Source organism: Nerophis ophidion, linkage group LG21 (genome assembly GCF_033978795.1).
Source record: "Nerophis ophidion isolate RoL-2023_Sa linkage group LG21, RoL_Noph_v1.0, whole genome shotgun sequence".
Taxonomy (NCBI): domain Eukaryota; kingdom Metazoa; phylum Chordata; class Actinopteri; order Syngnathiformes; family Syngnathidae; genus Nerophis; species Nerophis ophidion.
Window position 1 is genome coordinate 3,799,569 of NC_084631.1, and position 22,299 is coordinate 3,821,867.

Consider the following 22,299-nt stretch of genomic DNA (forward strand, 5'->3'; position numbering starts at 1 on the left):
GCGTGGGTTCCCTCCGGGTACTCCGGCTTCCTCCCACTTCCAAAGACATGCACCTGGGGATAGGTTGATTGGCAACACTAAATGGTCCCTAGTGTGTGAATGTTGTCTATCTGTGTTGGCCCTGCGATGAGGTGGCGACTTGTCCAGGGTGTACCCCGCCTTCCGCCCGATTGTAGCTGAGATAGGCGCCAGCGCCCCTCGCAAACCCCGTAAGGGAGAAAGCGGTAGAAAATGGATGGATTGATACCACTGATGTTTTTTCGTTTGTTTTTTGAAAGTTGATTTTGCATCATTATGTTATACAAGCTCTGCCTGTTCCATGGGAGGAAGCCCGAGTACCCGGTGGGAACCCACGCAGTCACGGGGAGAACATGCAAACTCCACACAGAAACCCAGGATTACTCAGGACCTTTGTATTGTGAGGCAGATGCACTAACCCCCTATTTAAGCCTTTCTTGTTCAATATTCAATGCAAAACTTGTTTGGGTCCCTATTAAAAGGTTAATTTGTACAACCTTGGCCCGCGGCTTTGTTCAGTTTTACATTTTGGCCCACTCTGTATTTGAGTTTGACACCCCTGCCTCACCTGACCTTACATGGACTGCTGGCCTTAAATGCCATATTCATTTTTAGACCCTTGGTGATTTCCATCCATCCATTTTCTACCGCTTGTCCATTTTTGAGGTCGCGGGGGGTGCTGGAGCCTATCTCAGCTGCATTTGGGCGGAAGGCGGGTTACACCCTGGACAAGTCGCCACCTGATCGCGGAGCCAACACAGATAGACAACATTCACACTCACATTCACACACTAGGGACCATTTAGTGTTGCCAATCAACCTATCCCCAAATGCAAGTTTTTGGTGATTTATTTTAGTACATTTTTTCCCACAATGCAAGGATAATTTAACATACACCTTTAATGTTTTTTTTAAACTAACAATCAGGTGCACAATTTCAAATTACAAGCATGTTTTTTATACTATAATCAATCAATCAATCAATGTTTATTTATATAGCCCCAAATCACAAATGTCTCAAAGGACTGCACAAATCATTACGACTACGACATCCTCGGAAGAACCCACAAAAGGGCAAGGAAAACTCACACCCAGTGGGCAGGGAGAATTCACATCCAGTGGGACGCCAGTGACAATGCTGACTATGAGAAACCTTGGAGAGGACTTCAGATGTCTCTCCAACATAGTTTGTGATTTACTGCCTCTGTGTTTTTGTCGACAGAGTCCCATATTTTAAAGGTATACATTGAATATTCTCTGGACCAGCCCAAAGGGGGTCTGCACTTTGTTGTCCCCGATATGGAAGGAAGTTTGTCAGAGAGAGGAGCACACGTGTTCTCCTTTGGACACCACAACTCCACCAGGTATTCATCACCTTTGTGATTATATTTGCGTTATCTCATGCAGCTTAATACGAAGGGCCGTTCTTCAAATTGTTCTGTTTGCCTAGGTTCTGGTTCCCCTGTGTGGACTCTTACTCCGAATTATGTACATGGAAGCTGGAGTTCACCATAGACTCCTCCATGGTTGCTGTGTCATGTGGCGATCTGGTGGAGACAATCTACACACATGACATGAGGAAGAAAACCTTCCATTACACCCTGTCCATCCCCACTGCGGCTCCCAACATCTCCCTGGCAGTTGGACCCTTTGAAATCCTAGTAGATCCCTACATGCATGAGGTGAGTTGACATGCTTTCATTTCGGCGATATAATAGAAGTGTTGTGTAAAGAAAGTGACTGCAAATGAAGGCTTTTGGTTGTGGGGGAAATGTAGAATCTAGAAAAACAGGATATGCATATGACACACAGAGTGATTTGCAACAGAGTATATTTTTGTAGTCATTCTTATTGCTAACATCATTAACAATATCATAGTACATTATGTTCTCCAATATCATGCAACAAATATTTAAAAAAATAATGTTTTGTTTAAGGAACCAAAATCCAATATTGTTTTAACATGATAAGAAAGGGAATAAGCGGTAATAAATGGATGGAAAACAAATTACATATTTTTTTCAAAATGAAAAAAAATCCTTAGTATTTTTATATATAAAAAAAGTATTTTATAACATAAAAATATGTATTTAAAAAAAAATCCCACTAAAATAATAAAAATAAAAGTGTTTTATTTTGAAAAGCAGCATTTAAAAATTTTTCAACATGAAAAGAAAAATTAAATGTTTTTTTAACATTAAAATAAAATACAATGTTTTTCCATCATAGGAAAAATCTAATGTTTTTTTGCATATGACACAGAGTGATTTGCAACAGAGTATATTTTTGTAGTCATTCTTATTGCTAACATCATTAACAATATCACAGTACATTATGTTCTCCAATATCATGCAACAAATATTAAAATAAATATGTTTTGTTTAAGGAACCAAAATCCAATATTGTTTTAACATGATAAGAAAGGGAATAAGCGGTAATAAATGGATGGAAGACAAATTACATATTTTTTACAAAATGAAAAAAAATCCTATGTTTTTTTGTATATAAAAAAAGTATTTTATAACATAAAAATATGTATTAAAAAAAAAAAATCCCACTAAAATAATAAAAATAAAAGTGTTTTATTTTGAAAACCAGCATTTAAAAATTTTTCAACATGAAAAGAAAAATTAAATGTTATTTTAACATTAAAATAAAATACAATGTTTTTCCATCATAGGAAAAATCTAATGTTTTTTTGCATATGACACAGAGTGATTTGCAACAGAGTATATTTTTGTAGTCATTCTTATTGCTAACATCATTAACAATATCACAGTACATTATGTTCTCCAATATCATGCAACAAATATTAAAATAAATAGGTTTTGTTTAAGGAACCAAAATCCAATACTGTTTTAACATGATAAGAAAGGGAATAACCGGTAATAAATGGATGGAAGACAAATTACATATTTTTTTCAAAATGAAAAAAAATCCTTTGTTTTTTATATATATAAAAAAAGTATTTTTTAACATAAAAATATGTATTTAAAAAAAAAAATCCCACTAAAATAATAAAAATAAAAGTGTTTTATTTTGAAAACCAGCATCTAAAAATTTTTCAACATGAAAAGAAAAATGTAATGTTTTTTTAACATTAAAACTAAAATACAATGTTTTTTCCATCAAAGGAAAAATCTAATGTTTTTTTGCATATGACACAAAGTGATTTGCAACAGAGTATATTTTTGTAGTCATTCTTATTGCTAACATCATTAACAATATCACAGTACATTATGTTCTCCAATATCATGCAACAAACATTAAAATAACTGTTTTGTTTAAGGAACCAAAATCCAATATTGTTTTAACATGATAAGAAAGGTAATAAGCGGTAATAAATGGATGGAATACAAATTACATATTTTTTCCAAAATGAAAAAAAATCCTATGTTTTTTTTATATATAAAAAAAGTATTTTTTAACATAAAAATATGTATTTAAAAAAAAAAATCCCACTAAAATAATACAAATAAAAGTGTTTTATTTTGAAAACCAGCATCTAAAAATGTTTCAACATGAAAAGAAAAATTAAAGTTTTTTTTAACATTAAAACTAAAATACAAGGTTTTTTCATCATAGGAAAAATCTAATGTTTTTTTGCATATGACAGAGTGATTTGCAACAGAGTATATTTTTGTAGTCATTCTTATTGCTAACATCATTAACAATATCACAGTACATTATGTTCTCCAATATCATGCAACAAATATTAAAATAACTATGTTTTGTTTAAGGAACCAAAATCCAATATTGTTTTAACATGATAAGAAAGGGAATAAGCGGTAATAAATGGATGGAAGACAAATTACATATTTTTTCCAAAATGAAAAAAAATCCTATGTTTTTTTATATAGAAAAAAAGTATTTTTTAACATAAAAATATGCTTTTTTTTTTTTAATCCCACTAAAATAATACAAATAAAAGTGTTTTATTTTGAAAACCAGCATCTAAAAATTTTTCAACATGAAAAGAAAAATTAAATGTTTTTTTAACATTAAAATAAAATACAATGTTTTTTCCATCGTAGGAAAAATCTAATGTTTTTTTGCATAAGACACAGAGTGATTTGCAACAGAGTATATTTTTGTAGTCATTCTTATTGCTAACATCATTAACAATATCACAATACATTATGTTCTCCAATATCATGCAACAAACATTAAAATAACTATGTTTTGTTTAAGGAACCAAAATCCAATATTGTTTTAACATGGTAAGAAAGGGAATAAGCGGTAATAAATGGATGGAAGACAGATTACATATTTTTTCCAAAATGAAAAAAAATCCTGTTTTTTTTATATATAAAAAAAGTATTTTTTAACATAAAAATATGTATTTTAAAAAAAAATCCCACTAAAATAATAAAAATAAAAGTGTTTTATTTTGAAAACCAGCATCTAAAAATTTTTCAACATGAAAAGAAAAATTAAATGTTTTTTTAACATTAAAATAAAATACAATGTTATTCCTTCATAGGAAAAATCTAAGGTTTTTTTGCATATGACACAGAGTGATTTGCAACAGAGTATATTTTTGTAGTCATTCTTATTGCTAACATCATTAACAATATCACAGTACATTATGTTCTCCAATATCATGCAACAAATATTAAAATAAATATGTTTTGTTTAAGGAACCAAAATCCAATATTGTTTTAACATGGTAAGAAAGGGAATAAGCGGTAATAAATGGATGGAAGACAAATTACATATTTTTTCCAAAATGAAAAAAATCCTTAGTTTTTTTATATATAAAAAAAGTATTTTTTAACATAAAAATATGTATTTAAAAAAAAAATCCCACTAAAATAATAAAAATAAAAGTGTTTTATTTTGAAAACCAGCATTTAAACATTTTTCAACATGAAAAGAAAAATTAAATGTTTTTTTAACATTAAAATAAAATACATTGTTTTTCCATCATAGGAAAAATCTAATGTTTTTTTGCATATGACACAGAGTGATTTGCAACAGAGTATATTTTTGTAGTCATTCTTATTGCTAACATCATTAACAATATCACAGTACATTATGTTCTCCAATATCATGCAACAAATATTAAAATAAATATGTTTTGTTTAAGGAACCAAAATCCAATATTGTTTTAACATGATAAGAAAGGGAATAAGCGGTAATAAATGGATGGAAGACAAATTACATATTTTTTCCAAAATGAAAAAAAAATCCTTAGTTTTTTTATATATAAAAAAAGTATTTTTTAACATAAAAATATGTATTTTAAAAAAAAATCCCACTAAAATAATAAAAATAAAAGTGTTTTATTTTGAAAACCAGCATCTAAAAATTTTTCAACATGAAAAGAAAAATTAAATGTTTTTTTAACATTAAAATAAAATACAATGTTATTCCTTCATAGGAAAAATCTAAGGTTTTTTTGCATATGACACACAGAGTGATTTGCAACAGAGTATATTTTTGTAGTCATTCTTATTGCTAACATCATTAACAATATCACAGTACATTATTTTCTCCAAATATCATGAAACAAATATTTAAAAAAATAATGTTTTGTTTAAGGAACCAAAATCCAATATTGTTTTAACATGATAAGAAAGGGAATAAGCGGTAATAAATGGATGGAAGACTAATTACATATTTTTTCCAAAATGAAAAAAAATCCTTTGTTTTTTTATATATAAAAAAAAGTATTTTTTAACATAAAAATATGTATTTGAAAAAAAAAATTCCCACTAAAATAATAAAAATAAAAGTGTTTTATTTTGAAAACCAGCATCTAAAAATTTTTCAACATGAAAAGAAAAATTTAATGTTTTTTTAACATTAAAACTAAAATACAAGGTTTTTTCCATCATAGGAAAAATCTAAGGTTTTTTTGCATATGACAGACGGAGTGATTTGCAACAGAGTATATTTTTGTAGTCATTCTTATTGCTAACATCATTAACAATATCACAGTACATTATGTTCTCCAATATCATGCAACAAATATTAAAATAAATGTGTTTTGTTTAAGGAACCAAAATCCAATATTGTTTTAACATGATAAGAAAGGGAATAAGCGGTAATAAATGGATGGAAGAAAAATTACATATTTTTTCCAAAATGAAAAGAAAATCCTGTTTTCTTATATATAAAAAAAAGTATTTTTTAACATAAAAATATGTATTTTTAAAAAAGATCCCACTAAAATAATAAAAATAAGTGTTTTATTTTGAAAACCAGCATCTAAAAATTTTTCAACATGAAAAGAAAAATGTAATGTTTTTTTAACATTAAAACTAAAATACAATGTTTTTCCATCATAGGAAAAATGCGTTTTTTTTTCAACATGAAAAGAAAAATCCAATGATTTTTTTTTTTTTAAACCTGACTACCTAAAGCCATTGTTTTTTTTAACATTGAACTCTAAAATCCAATGTTTTTTAACATGAAATGAAAAATCCAATGTTTTTTTCAACATGAAAACGAAAATGTATTTTTTTAAACATAGATATATTTTTTCCCCAAAAATCGCAAACAATTAAATGAATACATTTTTTTTTAAAACAAAAACTCAATTTTTTTTTTTTACATGAAAAGAAAATCTGATGTTTTCTTAAATATTAAATCTAAAATCGAATGTTTTTCCAACATTAATTGAAAAATTCAATGGTTTTTTTAACATTAAAACTAAAATAAAATGTTTTTCCAACATAGAAATAATCAATGTTTTTTTCAACATGAAAAGAAAATCCATTGTTTTCTTAAACATTAAACTTAAAACCCAATGTTTTTCCAACATTAAAAGAAAAATGTTTTTTTTAAATTAAAACTAATATACAATGTTTTTTTGACATGATAAAAATCCAATGTTTTTTTGACATAATAAAAATCCAATGTTTTTTTCAACATGAAAAGAAAATCTAGTTATTTTTCTGACATGAAGGGAAAAATGTCATATATTTTTTTTCCAAAATAAAAACAAATATCTCATGTTTTTATTAACCTGAAAAAATAAGCCAATGTTTATGTCATGACAACCAAAATATTTAACATAATAATAATTTCCTTTTAAAAAAGACACTAAAATAACTCAGATTTATTTTTTATTTTTGAAAACCAAAATTATTTTTTTTACATGAAAAGAATCATCCAATGTTTTTTCGAACTTAAACACCAAAAGCCAATGTTTTTTTAACATGAAAAGCAAAACATTTTTGTTCAACAGAAGAACCGGAAACTTTTTTTTTTTTTTTTTCAAAAAACACACTAAAATGATAAAAATAAAATTGTTTTTTTTTTACAAACAAAAATCCATCCATTTCAACATGAAAATAAAAATATATATTTTTTAATCATTAAAACAAAAATACAATGTTTTTTTGTAACATTTAAAGAAAAATACAATGTTTTTCAAACATTTAAACTAAAACGTAAAGTTTATTGCAACTTTAAAATAAATTTACAGTATTTTTAACATTAAAATTAAACGCTAATGTGTTTTTCAACATAAGAAAAATCGAATGTTTTTTCAACATTAAAAAACATATATATTTTTTTTCCCCAAGTTAAAAGGAAAAGTTCAATGTTTTTTTTAACATTAAAGGGGAACATTATCACAATTTCAAAAGGGTTAAAAACAATCAAAATCAGTTCCCAGTGGCTTGTTGTATTTTTTGAAGTTTTTTTCAAAATTTTACCGGTCTCGGAATATCCCTAAATAAAGCTTTAAAGTGCCTTATTTTCGCTCTCTGTGAAGACACTGGCCATTTCCCTGTGATGTCATACAGTGCTGCCAATGTAAACAAACAATGGGAATACCACAGCAAGATATAGCGACATTAGCTTGGATTCAAACTCAGATTTCAGCTACTTAAGCGATTCAACAGATTACGCATGTATTGAAACAGATGGTTGGAGTATGAAAGTATTGAAGAAGAAACTGAAGCTATTGACGCTATTCATAGCCATAGCATGGCCGAATAGCTGCGTTAGCATCGCCGGTAAAATGTGCGGACCAAACGATCAGGACTTTCGCATCTTTTGACACTGGAGCAACTTAAATCTGTCGATTGGTAAGTGTTTGTTTTGCATTAAATGTGGGTGGAAGGAAACGTAATATAGTTGCAAATGCATCTGCAGGTTATCCATACATCTCTGTGCCATGTCTGCTTTAGCACCGCCGGTAAATAGCATGTTAGCATCGATTAGCTGGCAGTCAACATCAACAAATCTCACCTTTGTGATTTCGTTGACTATCGTTGCAAATGCATCTGCAGGTTATCCATACATCTATGTGCCATGTCTGTCTTAGCATCGCCGGTCAAATGTGAAGACACTCTGGTACATTCAATGGGGGTCTGGCGGCAGATTTCTTGCCAGTGGTGCAACTTGAATCCCTCCCTGTTAGTGTTGTTACACCCAACGACAACACACCATCGAGGCATGATGTCTCCAAGGTTCCAAAAAATAGTCAAAAAAAACGGAAAATAACAGAGCTGAGACCCGGTGTTTGTAATGTGTTGAAAATGAAAATGGCGGGTGTGTTACCTCGGCGACGTCACATTCTGACGTCATTGCCTCCAGCGCGATAAACAGAAAGGCGTTTAATTCGCCAAAATTCACCCTGTTAGAGTTCGGAAATCGGTTAAAAAAATATATGGTCTTTTTTCTGCACCATCAAGGTATATATTGACGCTTACATAGGTCTGCTGATAATGTTCCCCTTTAAAACAAAAAGCCATTGTTCTTTGATTTCTTGCTACTTTCAAATTGTGCCTGTTTCCACTGTACTTTCCTAATTTGTTATTGTTTGCTTCTGCTCTCCCCTCAGGTGACCCACTTTTGCCTTCCCCAGCTGTTGCCACTTCTCAAGCACTCTATGTCTTACCTGCATGAGGTGTTTGAGTTCTATGAAGAAATCCTGACTTGCCGCTACCCTTACTCCTGCTTTAAGACGGTTTTTGTGGATGAGTCCTATGTGCAGGTGTCTTCCTATGCTTCCATGAGCATCTTCAGGTAAGCGTTTTCCTTTTTAAGACAGCTGGTTTTGATACCGTGCACATTTTCTGACCTGCCAAAAAGGGAAGTCCTTCACATAGAAATAACAATCATAAAGGGGGGGCATGGCGTAGAGGGTAGAGCGGCCGTGCCAGAAACCTGAGGGTTGCAGGCAGAGGTGGGTAGTAACGCGCTACATTTACTCCGTTACATCTACTTGAGTAACTTTTGGGATAAATTGTACTTCTAACAGTAGTTTTTATGCAACATACTTTTACTTTTACTTGAGTATATTTACAGAGAAGAAACGCTACTTTTACTCCGCTCCATTTATCTCCACTCCATTTATCTCCATTCAGCTCGCTACTCGCTACTTTTTTTTAATCGATCTATTAATGTTTTATTTGGTTTTTGGACCAATCAAACAGAGCTAGGCGGACACGTGACCGTCACACGTAAAACCCGACTTAAACAAGTTGAAAAACTTATTGGGGTGTTACCATTTAGTGGTCAATTGTGCAGAATATGTACTGTACTGTGCAATCTACTAATAAAAGTTTCAATCAATCAATCAAAAGTGTAAAGGAAAAAAGCCACTTTTTATTTCAACCGTACTTCCCGTCAAAAGCCTAAAGACTGATCGCACAGTTCCTGTCTTCACAATAAAAGCACCGCTCCATCGCGTCTGCGCTAACAAAATAAGAGTCTCCGAAAGCCAGCGCAAACAAGCTAGCAAGCCATTGAGTTTGCCGCCAATGTATTTCTTGTAAAGTGTATAAAAACAACTATGGAAGCTGGACAAATAAGATGCCAAAAACCAACGACATTCATGTGGTATTAGACAGAAAGGAGGAACTTTTTTTCTCCTCCATTTGAAAACGTGGACATTATCAGCACTATACTGTCTGATTCCAATCAATGCAAGTCATCAGAATCAGGTAATACACCAACTTATATTCTTGTCTTCATGAAAGATAGGAATCTATATGTTAAACATGCATGTATATTCATTAAAACACCTTTAACATGTCAACAAAAACGGCAAAATAAATCTATATAAATTATATACTGTATATATATATATATCCTTCCTTATTGATCACAAGTATTACTCGTAGTTTAAACTGTCTTGCAGGATTTCAGTTAACATTTCAATGAAATACAAAAGACCCCAAATGCCATTTTATTATTTGAATGGATAGAAGGTAATGAATTGATTAAGGTGGACCCCGACTTAAACAAGTTAAAAAACTTATTGGGGTGTTACCATTTAGTAGTCAATTGTACGGAATATGTACTGTACTGTGCAATCTACTAATAAAAGTTTCAATCAATCAAAGTAAAGGAGCAAAATAAATTCTGTGATTAATCTGGATTAATGTGGCGTTATTAATATGGATCAATTCTACCAATTTCACTTATTTTTGAGGTGACAAGCCTTTGGAACTGGTTCCAATTTGTGTCGGTACAGTTCCTTCATTTTTTTATTTTGTCAAATATATTTTAATCCAACTCTTTCTCACAATTCTGCTTGTTGAGTACAGTCACTTTGTCTAGCAACAATGGCTACCCAGCCCCCACAATGCATTGCAAAATCACCTGCACTTTCGAGCCCTTTATGATCCATAGGAAAGTGATCATGTAAATACTTTTATTTTGTTGTTGTTGTTGTTGTTATTTGATCATTTTTACAAACTATGTGGGTAATTCTTTGGACACAGGACAACTTTGAGGGGCAAAATAATAAATAAATAAAAAAAGAGTAGTTGATAGTAGTTTTTGCTTTTGTTTAGTTATTGTGTACTATTGGCTTTTGTTTTTTCAAACAATTGTATGCAGCTGATGTAGGCTCCAGCACCCCCCCGCCACCCGCAAGGGAATAAGCGGTAGAAAATGGATGGATGGATGTATGCAATAAAAAAAATAAGGAAATGGTTTAAATATTAGGGGTGTGGGGAAAAATCTATTTGATTTGGAATCGCGATTCTCACGTTTTGCGATTCGGAATCTATTCTCATTTTTTTTTTAAATCGATTTTTTTATTTTTTTTTATCAATCCAACAAAACAATACACAGCAATACCATAACAATGCAATCCAATTCCAAAACGGAACCTGACCCAGCAACACTCAGAACTGCAATAAACAGAGCAATTGAGAGGAGACACAAACACCACACAGAACAAACCAAAAGTAGTGAAACAAAAATGAATATTATCAACAACAGTATCAATATTAGTTATCATTTCAGCATAGCAGTGATTAAAAATCCCTCATTGACATTATCATTAGACATTTATGAAAATAATAAAAAAGAACAATAGTATCACAGTGGCTTACACTTGCATGGCATCTCATAAGCTTGACAACACACTGTGTCCAATGTTTTCACAAAGATAAAATAAGTCATATTTTTGGTTCGTTTAATAGTTAAAACAAATTTACATTATTGCAATCAGTTGATAAAACATTGTCCTTTATAATTATAAAAGCTTTTTACAAAAATCTTCTACTCTGCTAGCATGTCAGCAGACTGGGGTAGATCCTGCTGAAATCCTATGTATTGAATGAATAGGGAATCCTTTTAAATCGGGAAAAAAATAGTTTTTGAATCGAGAATCGTGTTGAATTGGAAAAAAATCGATTTTTTATCGAATCGTGACCCCAAGGATCGATATTGAACTGAATCTGAACTGATGCGTCATCTATGTTGCTGCTCCTCGATCTTAGCGCCGCTTTCGATACCGTCGATCATAATATTTTATTAGAACGTATCAAAACACGAATTGGTATGTCAGACTTAGCCCTGTCTTGGTTTAACTCTTATCTTACTGATAGGATGCAGTGTGTCTCCCATAACAATGTGACCTCAGATTACATTAAGGTAACGTGTGGAGTTCCCCAGGGTTCGGTCCTTGGCCCTGCACTCTTCAGCATCTACATGCTGCCGCTAGGTGACATCATACGCAAATACGGTGTTAGCTTTCACTGTTATGCTGATGACACCCAACTCTACATGCCCCTAAAGCTGACCAACACGGTGGATTGTAGTCAGCTGGAGGCGTGTCTTAATGAAATTAAACAATGGATGTCCGCTAACTTTTTGCAACTCAACGCCAAAAAAACGGAAATGCTGATTATCGGTCCTGCTAGACACCGACCTCTATTTAATAATACAACTCTAACATTTGACAACCAAACAATTAAACAAAGTGACTCGGTAAAGAATCTGGGTGTTATCTTTGACCCAACTCTCTCCTTTGAGGCACACATTAAAAGCGTTACTAAAACGGCCTTCTTTCATCTCCGTAATATCGCTAAAATTCGCTCCATTCTGTCCACTAAAGACGCTGAGATCATTATCCATGCGTTTGTTACGTCTCGCCTCGACTACTGTAACGTATTATTTTCGGGTCTCCCCATGTCTAGCATTAAAAGATTACAGTTGGTACAAAATGCGGCTGCTAGACTTTTGACAAGAACAAGAAAGTTTGATCACATTACGCCTATACTGTATATACCTTTATATACATATATACATACATATATACCTGTACTGTATATACCTTTATATACATATATACATACATATATACCTGTACTGTATATACCTTTATATACATATATACATACATATATACCTGTACTGTATATACCTTTATATACATATATACATACATATATACCTGTACTGTATATACCTTTATATACATATATACATACATATATACCTATACTGTATATACCTTTATATACATATATACATACATATATACCTGTACTGTATATACCTTTATATACATATATACAACATATATACCTATACTGTATATACCTTTATATACATATATACATACATATATACCTGTACTGTATATACCTTTATATACATATATACATACATATATACCTATACTGTATATACCTTTATATACATATATACATACATATATACCTGTACTGGCTCACCTGCACTGGCTTCCTGTGCACTTAAGATGTGACTTTAAGGTTTTACTACTTACGTATAAAATACTACACGGTCTAGCTCCATCCTATCTTGCCGATTGTATTGTACCATATGTCCCGGCAAGAAATCTGCCTTCAAAGGACTCCGGCTTATTAGTGATTCCCAAAGCCCAAAAAAAGTCTGCGGGCTATAGAGCGTTTTCCGTTTGGGCTCCAGTACTCTGGAATGCCCTCCCGGTAACAGTTCGAGATGCCACCTCAGTAGAAGCATTTAAGTCTCACCTTAAAACTCATTTGTATACTCTAGCCTTTAAATAGACTCCCTTTTTAGACCAGTTGATCTGCCGTTTCTTTTCTTTTTCTCCTATGTCCCACTCTCCCTTGTGGAGGGGGTCCGGTCCGATCCGGTGGCCATGTACTGCTTGCCTGTGTATCAGCTGGGGACATCTCTGCGCTGCTGATCCGCCTCCGCTTGGGATGGTTTCCTGCTGGCTCCGCTGTGAACGGGACTCTCGCTGCTGTGTTGGATCCGCTTTGGACTGGACTCTCGCGACTGTGTTGGATCCATTATGGATTGAACTTTCACAGTATCATGTTAGACCCGCTCGACATCCATTGCTTTCCTCCTCTCCAAGGTTCTCATAGTCATTGTCACCGACGTCCCACTAGGTGTGAGTTTTCCTTGCCCTTATGTGGGCCTACCGAGGATGTCGTAGTGGTTTGTGTTGTGGTTTGTGCAGCCCTTTGAGACACTAGTGATTTAGGGCTATATAAGTAAACATTGATTGATTGATTGATTGATTGAATCGTGGGACATCCAAAGATTCGCAGCCCTATTAAATATTTTGTTGATATTGTTAAACTGACAATAGAACTTCATCCATCCATCCATTGTCTTTCTTAAATTTATTCGAGGCGTTCGAGCATCTCAGAAGGCACAGGTCACATTCATAGCAAAGTATGTAAGGAGTGCACAATAGGAAGACAGATGCCAATTGTTGGCGCCATCTAGTGTGCCAACAGCAGTGTTAGATATGCTTTGTGTGAACACTACCTCATGTTTCCTTTGTGTCCTTTCAGCACCAACCTCCTTCACAATTCTATGATCATCGACCAGACCCCTCTGACACGCCGCTGCCTGGCCCAGGCCTTGGCTCAACAGTTTTTTGGTGTTTTCATCTCAAGAATGTCCTGGTGAGAAACAACATTTTCCTGCATAAATATGCTGACTTCATTATTGAACGTATTCACATCCCTCCAGTTTCTCTGATGAAAAACAGACATACAGTACCTTGAAATTGCTAACGGTACCCATCCCTAATAGCAACAGAATGTGATTGGTTGAATCTGGACTTAATGTAATTATGATGTAATATCACCATCATATATACAAGATGTATGGCTGATGTATTAATAATGTATATTTAACATGATGTTTCCTGTCAAGGGCTGATGAGTGGGTGTTGAAGGGAATATCTGGATACATCTTTGGCCTGTACCTGAAGAAGACCTTTGGTGTAAATGAGTACCGGCACTGGATCAGAGAGGTACCAATTTTGGATTTGTCACTTAAAATGCAGATATTGTTTGCTTGTTTTCTTTTTTTGATAATACACAGTCATCATTGAAACCAGAATTTTTGTAGTTAAAATGGAGTTGAAGTCATCTTTAATCTTAATTATTTAAAATGTTGTTGTCACTTTATTTTTATTTTATTCACTTAATGGAATTGGGGGTTAAAACTCCATAAATGATTCCCGGGCGTGGCACCGCCGCTGCTCACTGCTCCCCTCACCTCTCAGGAGGTGATCAAGGGTGATGGGTCAAATCCAGTGAATACTTTTGCCACATCTAGTGTGTGTTGGTACTTTAACTTTAACTTTAACTTTAATATCAAATAGGATCAGGTCAGGAGTGTCAAATTCGATTTCACTGAGGACCACATCACAATTATAGCTTCTCCAAAGCACTGCTGGTATCAGTAGTGATAAATGAATATGAAAGTGTTAGGATTCACCTTGTGATAGTATTATACCATTTTTTGTGATATTATTATACAATTTCATATGCATTTGATAATATGAAAGTGTTAGGATTCACCTTGTGATAGTATTATACCATTTCATATGCATTTGACAATTATATATTCTTTACGTACTCTGTGGACCGGCAGCTCAGTTGCCATAATTTTATCGTAGACTTTTTTTGTGTTTTTTTTTCACCAAAATGATACCACTGGCTTCACGGTGGAAGAGGGGTTAGTGCGTCTGCCTCACAATACGAAGGTCCTATGTAGTCATGGTTCAATCCCGGGCTCGGGATCTTTCTGTGTGGAGTTTGCATGTTCTCCCCGTGAATGCGTGGGTTCCCTCCGGGTACTCCGGCTTCCTCCCACTTCCAAAGACATGCACCTGGGGATAGGTTGATTGGCAACACTAAATTGGCCCTAGTGTGTGAATGTTGTCTGTCTATCTGTGTTGGCCCTGCGATGAGGTGGCGACTTGTCCAGGGTGTACCCCGCCTTCCGCCCGATTTTAGCTGAGATAGGCGCCAGCGCCCCCCGCGTCCCCAAAAAGGGAATAAGCGGTAGAAAATGGATGGATGGATGAAGTTCTATTGTCAGTTTAACAATATCAACAAAATATTTAATAGGGCTGCGAATCTTTGGGTGTCCCACGATTCAATCAATCAATCAATCAATGTTTACTTATATAGCCCTAAATCACTAGTGTCTCAAAGTAGAATCGCTGGATGTTGTTTTTGCGGTAAATTACTGTAAATCGAAAAAACAATACTCCTGTTTTTTACGGTTTAGTTCTGACAACCAAGCAGCTGCTTTTTTTTAATTTGTTTTGTTTTTATTCTAAAATCCATCGTCATTTTTACAACGTATAATTTCATTGATAACTTGCTTTCAAATCATAAGTCAATCAGATATTTATTTTAGTTTTTACAAAAAAGTTTGTAACGTATAACAATATAATATTTGTTACATTATTAGGAAACATGAAACTAAGAGTTAGTTCATTATTGTTACATTGTATAACTACTTTCCAACCTAAATTCATATAAATGTATGTGAATTGTGAATTATATTTATATAGCGCTTTTTCTCTAGTGACTCAAAGCGCTTTACATAGTGAAACCCAATATCTAAGTTACATTTAAAGCAGTGTGGGTGGCACTGGGAGCAGGTGGGTAAAGTGTCTTGCCCAAGGACACAACGGCAGTGACTAGGTTGGCAGGAGCGGGAATCGAACCTGCAACCCTCAAGTTGCTGGCACGGCCACTCTACCAATATGTAGTGTACATTTGTTTTAAGAATTTTTTTTGTAATGTATGATAGTATAATATTAATTACATCATTAGGTAATATTGAAAAAAAACATATATAATTGCCTGCAATACATTAATTTTTTTTTGTCTAAACAGAAAGAACAAATATATTTACCATATTTTCCAGACTATAGAGCAGCACCCATTAATGGAAGAAATGTTTTCGATATAAATTAGCCGCACCATACTATAGGCCGTAGAAATATGTTGCAAAATGAGTTTTTTACACAGGAAGATTTTGTAAATGTTTATTTACATACCTTAATTGTTTCCAGACGGTGCCTGTAACACGGCAGTAAAATGGCTGATCAAACAAAACAGAAGACATCGCCATGGAACCACTAGCTGCAAAACCTAGCTCTCCAAACAGCTAAACAGACTCAATAATTTACTGAGGAATTTGTGAAACTGGAACAATACAAAAAGAATGTCGTTGTGTGTTAATAATATTAGAACAGGCACTCGTGTTAACAACATTTTAGCAAATTAGCTAATGCTAACTAGTCTTTGTTGATTACATTGCGATAGCATGTAGAAATATGCATGAAAACACTCCTACAGACATCACACATGGGACGGTTTAGTAAGTATAAACAGTTTTAGTAAAATTTTAAAACGTACAAATGTGGCTTAGAATGAAGAATCCATACAAGACGGAATGCTATGGACGGCTAGAAGACGGACCGGCATTTCTACTTCTGGCTGAAAGCGCTAAAATGATAAGCAATGGAGCACCTGCAACAAGTGAACTCGTTCAAAAGATGGCGCCATTGCACAAACAATAACACACCTATTTAGGGTTGTGTTTTTTTTAACTAGAGATTTCCGATAATACGGGACTGCCGATATTATCGGCCGATAAATGCTTTAAAATGTAATATCGGAAATGATCGGTATCGGTTTCAAAAGTATCTATCGGTTTCAAAAAGTAAAATATATTACTTTTTAAAACGCCGCTGTGTACACGGATTGAGAAGTACAGAGTGCCTTAGCATGCCGGCCCAGTCACATAATATCTACGGCTTTTCACACACACAAGTGAATTCCACGCATACTTAGTCAACAGCCTTACAGGTCACGCTGAGGGTGGCCGCATAAACAACTTTAACACTGTTACAAATGTGCGCCACACTGTGAACCCACACCAAACAAGAATGACAAACACATTTTGGTAGAACATCCGCACCGTAACACAACATAAACACAACGGAACAAATACCCAGAATCCCTTGCAGCACTAACTCTTCCGGGACGCTACAATATACACCCCCTACTACCCCTGCTGCGGTGGCATAGCTCGGTTGGTAGAGTGGCCGTGCTAGCAACTTGAGGGTTGCAGGTTCGATTCCCGCTTGTGCCATCCTAGTTACTGCCGTTGTGTCCTTGGGCAAGACACTTTACCCACCTGCTCCCAGTGCCATCTACACTGGTTTAAAAATGTAACTTAGATATTGGGTGTCACTTGAGAAAAGCGCTATATAAATATAATTCACTTCACTTCACCCCATCTCCCAACCCCAACCCCGCCCACCTCAACCTTTTCATGCTCTCTCAGGGACAGCATGTCCCAAATTCCAAGCTGCTGTTTTGAGGCATATTAAAAAAAATAATGCACTTTGTGACTTTTATGATAAATATGGCAGTGCCATGTTGGCATTTTTTCCATAACTTGAGTTGATTTATTTTGGAAAACCTTGTTAGATTGTTTAATGGATCCAGCGGGGCACCACAACAAAATTAGGCATAATTATGTGTTAATTCCACGACTGTATATATCGGTATCGGTTGGGGGACGGCGTGGCGCGGTGGAAGAGTGGCCGTGCGCAACCCGAGGGTCCCTGGTTCAATCCCCACCTAGTACCAACCTCGTCACGTCCGTTGTGTCCTGAGCAAGACACTTCACCCTTGCTCCTGATGGGTGCTGGTTGGCGCCTTGCATGGCAGCTCCCTCCATCAGTGTGTGAATGTGTGTGTGAATAAGTAAATGTGGAAGTAGTGTCAAAGCGCTTTGAGTACCTTGAAGGTAGAAAAGCGCTATACAAGTACAACCCATTTATCATTTTATCGGAATCGGTAATCAAGAGTTGGACAATATCGGCAAAAAAAACATTATCTGGCATCTCTATTTTTAACTATTTGCATTTTGGCCGTCTGCAAAGAAAAATCCAAAAACTAGCCTCACTGTTTTATAAGCCGCTTGGTTCAAAGCGTAGGAACATTGTAGCGGCTTTTAGTCTGGAAAAGATAAAATACTTTATTGATGCATGTTATGTCCAGTCTTACACAAGTTACAATCGTCACTAAGTGGTTAGTAAAACAAGGAATAATAGGAACAAGCCCTGCTTCACTACTTTATGTAGCTTATTATTTATTTTCCCACATCTTCATTACCACACATCAGTGTTTTTAACTTTTGTAGAGCAGCTCTGCAAACTACAGACCACATTCGTGGTCAGTGTGTGTGTCTATACTTCCAATGATGTCGTTTGTCACAGGAGCTGCACAAGATCGTGGAATATGAGCTGAAGATGGGAGGTGTTCTTTTACACCCGACTTTCATTGGAGTCAAAGAAAAAGACAAGTAAGACATTGTAATATATTTCTGATGCTCACGCGACGACTAATCATGCGACACATTCCGCCTTCTTCTTCCAGTCCGACGCCCCACCTTCACTTCTCCCTCAAGCACCCACATACTCTCTCATGGGAGTACTACAAGATGTTCCAGTGCAAGGCTCACCTGGTCATGAGGCTCATAGAAAACAGGATCAGCATGGAGTTCATGTTGCAGGTGACATATTCACACTTTCATGTACATTTCAGACACGAGTCAGCACTTAACAGTCAATCAACTTTATTTAACACAAACTTGATGGTGAAGGCTTATTTGCAACGTTTACATTTACACAATTCAATAAGTCCCAAAAAGAGTAAGAAGCAACTTTCTTCTCTAGTTTAACATGTTCACATATTATAATTTTCTACATTATCAACAAGAAAAAGATGCGCCACGCTAATAGTTTTTTCAGTAGCTTATTCAGTTATGAAAATAATAAATACATGTGTAAAAACTGACAAATACTTTAGTCAATAAATTAGTTATTACAAGATATATGTTTAATACTGTTTTAAAAATAAGACGTTAAAAAACTGTCAGAAAATTTGTCTAAGGAATTATTACAGAATATATGTTGATACCTTGATTAAATAGCAAATAAATACACAAGTAAAAACTGTCAGGAACCTTGTATAATCAATAAATGGAATATATATATATATATATCATATATACATTAAATACATAACAATGACGAAAAAGACTAGTAAAAAACTGTCCTAAACTTTGTATAATTGTATAATCAATGAATAAAATATACATATAATAGTAAAACATAAATATTGTTAATGCAATAATTAAACAACAATAACAAACACAGGTAAAACTGTCAGAAACCTTGTATAATCAATCAATAAAATATAGATATAATAACACATTAATTAAATAACAAAGAAATATACACACGTACAAAACTGTCAGAAACCTTGAATAATCAAACAACAAAATGTAAATATAATAGTAATACGTTAATTAAATAACAATACAGAAATGCAGAAGTAAAAAAAAATGTCAAACTTTGTACAGTCAATAAATACAATACATAAATAATGTTAATAACTTGATTCAATAACAATAAATAAATACACAAGTAAACTGTCATGAACCTTGTATAATCAATAAATAAAACATAAATATTATTATTACAGAATATATGTTGATACCTTGATTAAATAGCAAATAAATACACAAGTAAAAACTGTCAGGAACCTTGTATAATCAATAAATGGAATATATATATATATATATATATATATATATATATATATATATATATATATATATATATATATATATATATACTCGTAATACATTAAATACATAACAATGACAAAAAAGTTTAGTAAAAAACTGTCCTAAACTTTGTATAATCAATCAATAAAATATAAATATAAAGTAAAACATAAATATTGGTAATACAATAATTAAATAACAATAACAAACACAGGTAAAACTGTCAGAAACCTTGTATAAGCAATCAATAAAATATAGATATAATGGTAATACATTAAATAACAAAAAAAATATACACACTTACAAAACTGTCAGAAACCTTAAATAATCAAACAATAAAATGTAAATATAATAGTAATACGTTAATTAACAATACAGAAATGCAGAAGTAAAAAAAACTGTCAAACTTTGTATAGTCAATAAATACAATACATAAATAATGTCAATAACTTGATTCAATAACAATAAATAAATACACAAGTAAACTGTCATGAACCTTGTATAATCAATAAATAAAACATAAATATTATTATTACAGAATATATGTTGATACCTTGATTAAATAGCAAATAAATACACAAGTAAAAACTGTCAGGAACCTTGTATAATCAATAAATGGAATATATATATATATATATATATATAAAATCGTAATACATTAAATACATAACAATGACGAAAAAGACTAGTAAAAAAACTGTCCTAAACTTTGTATAATCAATCAATAAATTATAAATATAAAGGAAAACATAAATATTGGTAATACAATAATTAAATAACAATAACAAACACAGGTAAAACTGTCAGAAACCTTGTATAAGCAATCAATAAAATATAGATACAATGGTAATACATTAAATAACCCAAAAAATATACACACGTACAAAACTGTCAGAAACCTTAAATAATCAAACAATAAAATGTAAATATAATAGTAATACGTTAATTAAATAACAATACAGAAATGCAGAAGTAAAAAAAAAAAAACGTCAAACTTTGTATAGTCAATAAATACAATACATAAATAATGTTAATAACTTCATTCAAAAATAATAAATAAATACACAAGTAAACTGTCATGAACCTTGTATAATCAATAAATAAAACAAATATTGGTATTACATTAATTAAATAACAGTAACAAACAGGTAGAACTGTCACAAACCTTGTATAATCAATCAACAAAATATACATATAATAACACATTAATTAAATAACAATAAAGAAAAACACAAGTAAAACTGTCAGAAACCTTGTATAATAAATAAATAAAATATAAATATAATAGTGATACATTAATTAAATAACAATACAGAAATGCAGAAGTAAAAAAAACTGTCATAAACTTTGTATAATCAATACATACAATTCAGAAATAATGTTAATAACCTGAATAAATAACAATTAAGAAATACACAAGTAAAAGTGTCAGACACCTTGTATAATCAATAAATAAAACACATGAATAATGTTAATACATTGATTAAATAACATTCAAGAATTGCACAAGTAAAAACTGTATAATCAATAAATGAATTATATAAATAATGGTAATACATTCATTAAATAACAACAATAAAGAAATACACAAGTGAAAACGGTCAGAAACCTTGTATAATCAATAAATAAAACACAGAAATGATACATTGATTAAATAACAATAAAGAAATACACAAGTAAAAATTGTCAGGAACCTTGTTCAATCAATAAATACAATATAGAAATAAATGGTAATACAATACATAACAATGAGGGAATACACAACTACAAACAGTCAGAAACCTTGTATAATCAATTAATGAAATACAGAAATAATGTTAATTATTTGATTATATAATATTAAAGAATTATAAAAACTTTCAGAAACCTTGTATAAGGTAGAAAAGCGCTATACAAGTACAACCCATTTATTTATTATCAACACTTGTTATGATGAAGTTTATTCACTTATTATGTTAAATAACACTTTTTATAATGAAGTGTATACACAAAATTTGTTTAATAACTCCTGTTATAATGAAGTGTATTAACAGCATTCAATCAATAACGCTTGTTATGCAGAAGTGTATTGACAACATTCATTAAATAATTGTTTTTCTGATAAAGTGTATTCACAACATTCATTAAATACCTCTTGTTATGATGAAGTGTATACACAAAATT

At 32.5% G+C, this 22,299-nt stretch overlaps 1 protein-coding gene across 5 annotated transcripts in view; it reads left to right on the plus strand.

The window, feature by feature from the left end:
* The window catches only part of taf2 (TAF2 RNA polymerase II, TATA box binding protein (TBP)-associated factor), a 101,546-nt gene that overhangs the window by 17,773 nt on the left and 61,474 nt on the right, over positions 1–22,299 (plus strand). For all 5 annotated transcript variants that reach the window (XM_061881620.1, XM_061881622.1, XM_061881624.1 and 2 more), the window contains exons 6-12: positions 1,241–1,382; positions 1,469–1,700; positions 8,819–9,003; positions 14,031–14,144; positions 14,398–14,497; positions 18,782–18,867; positions 18,942–19,077. In XM_061881620.1, the coding sequence (XP_061737604.1) occupies positions 1,241–1,382; positions 1,469–1,700; positions 8,819–9,003; positions 14,031–14,144; positions 14,398–14,497; positions 18,782–18,867; positions 18,942–19,077 (995 nt within the window). The remainder of the gene's footprint in view (positions 1–1,240; positions 1,383–1,468; positions 1,701–8,818; positions 9,004–14,030; positions 14,145–14,397; positions 14,498–18,781; positions 18,868–18,941; positions 19,078–22,299) is intronic.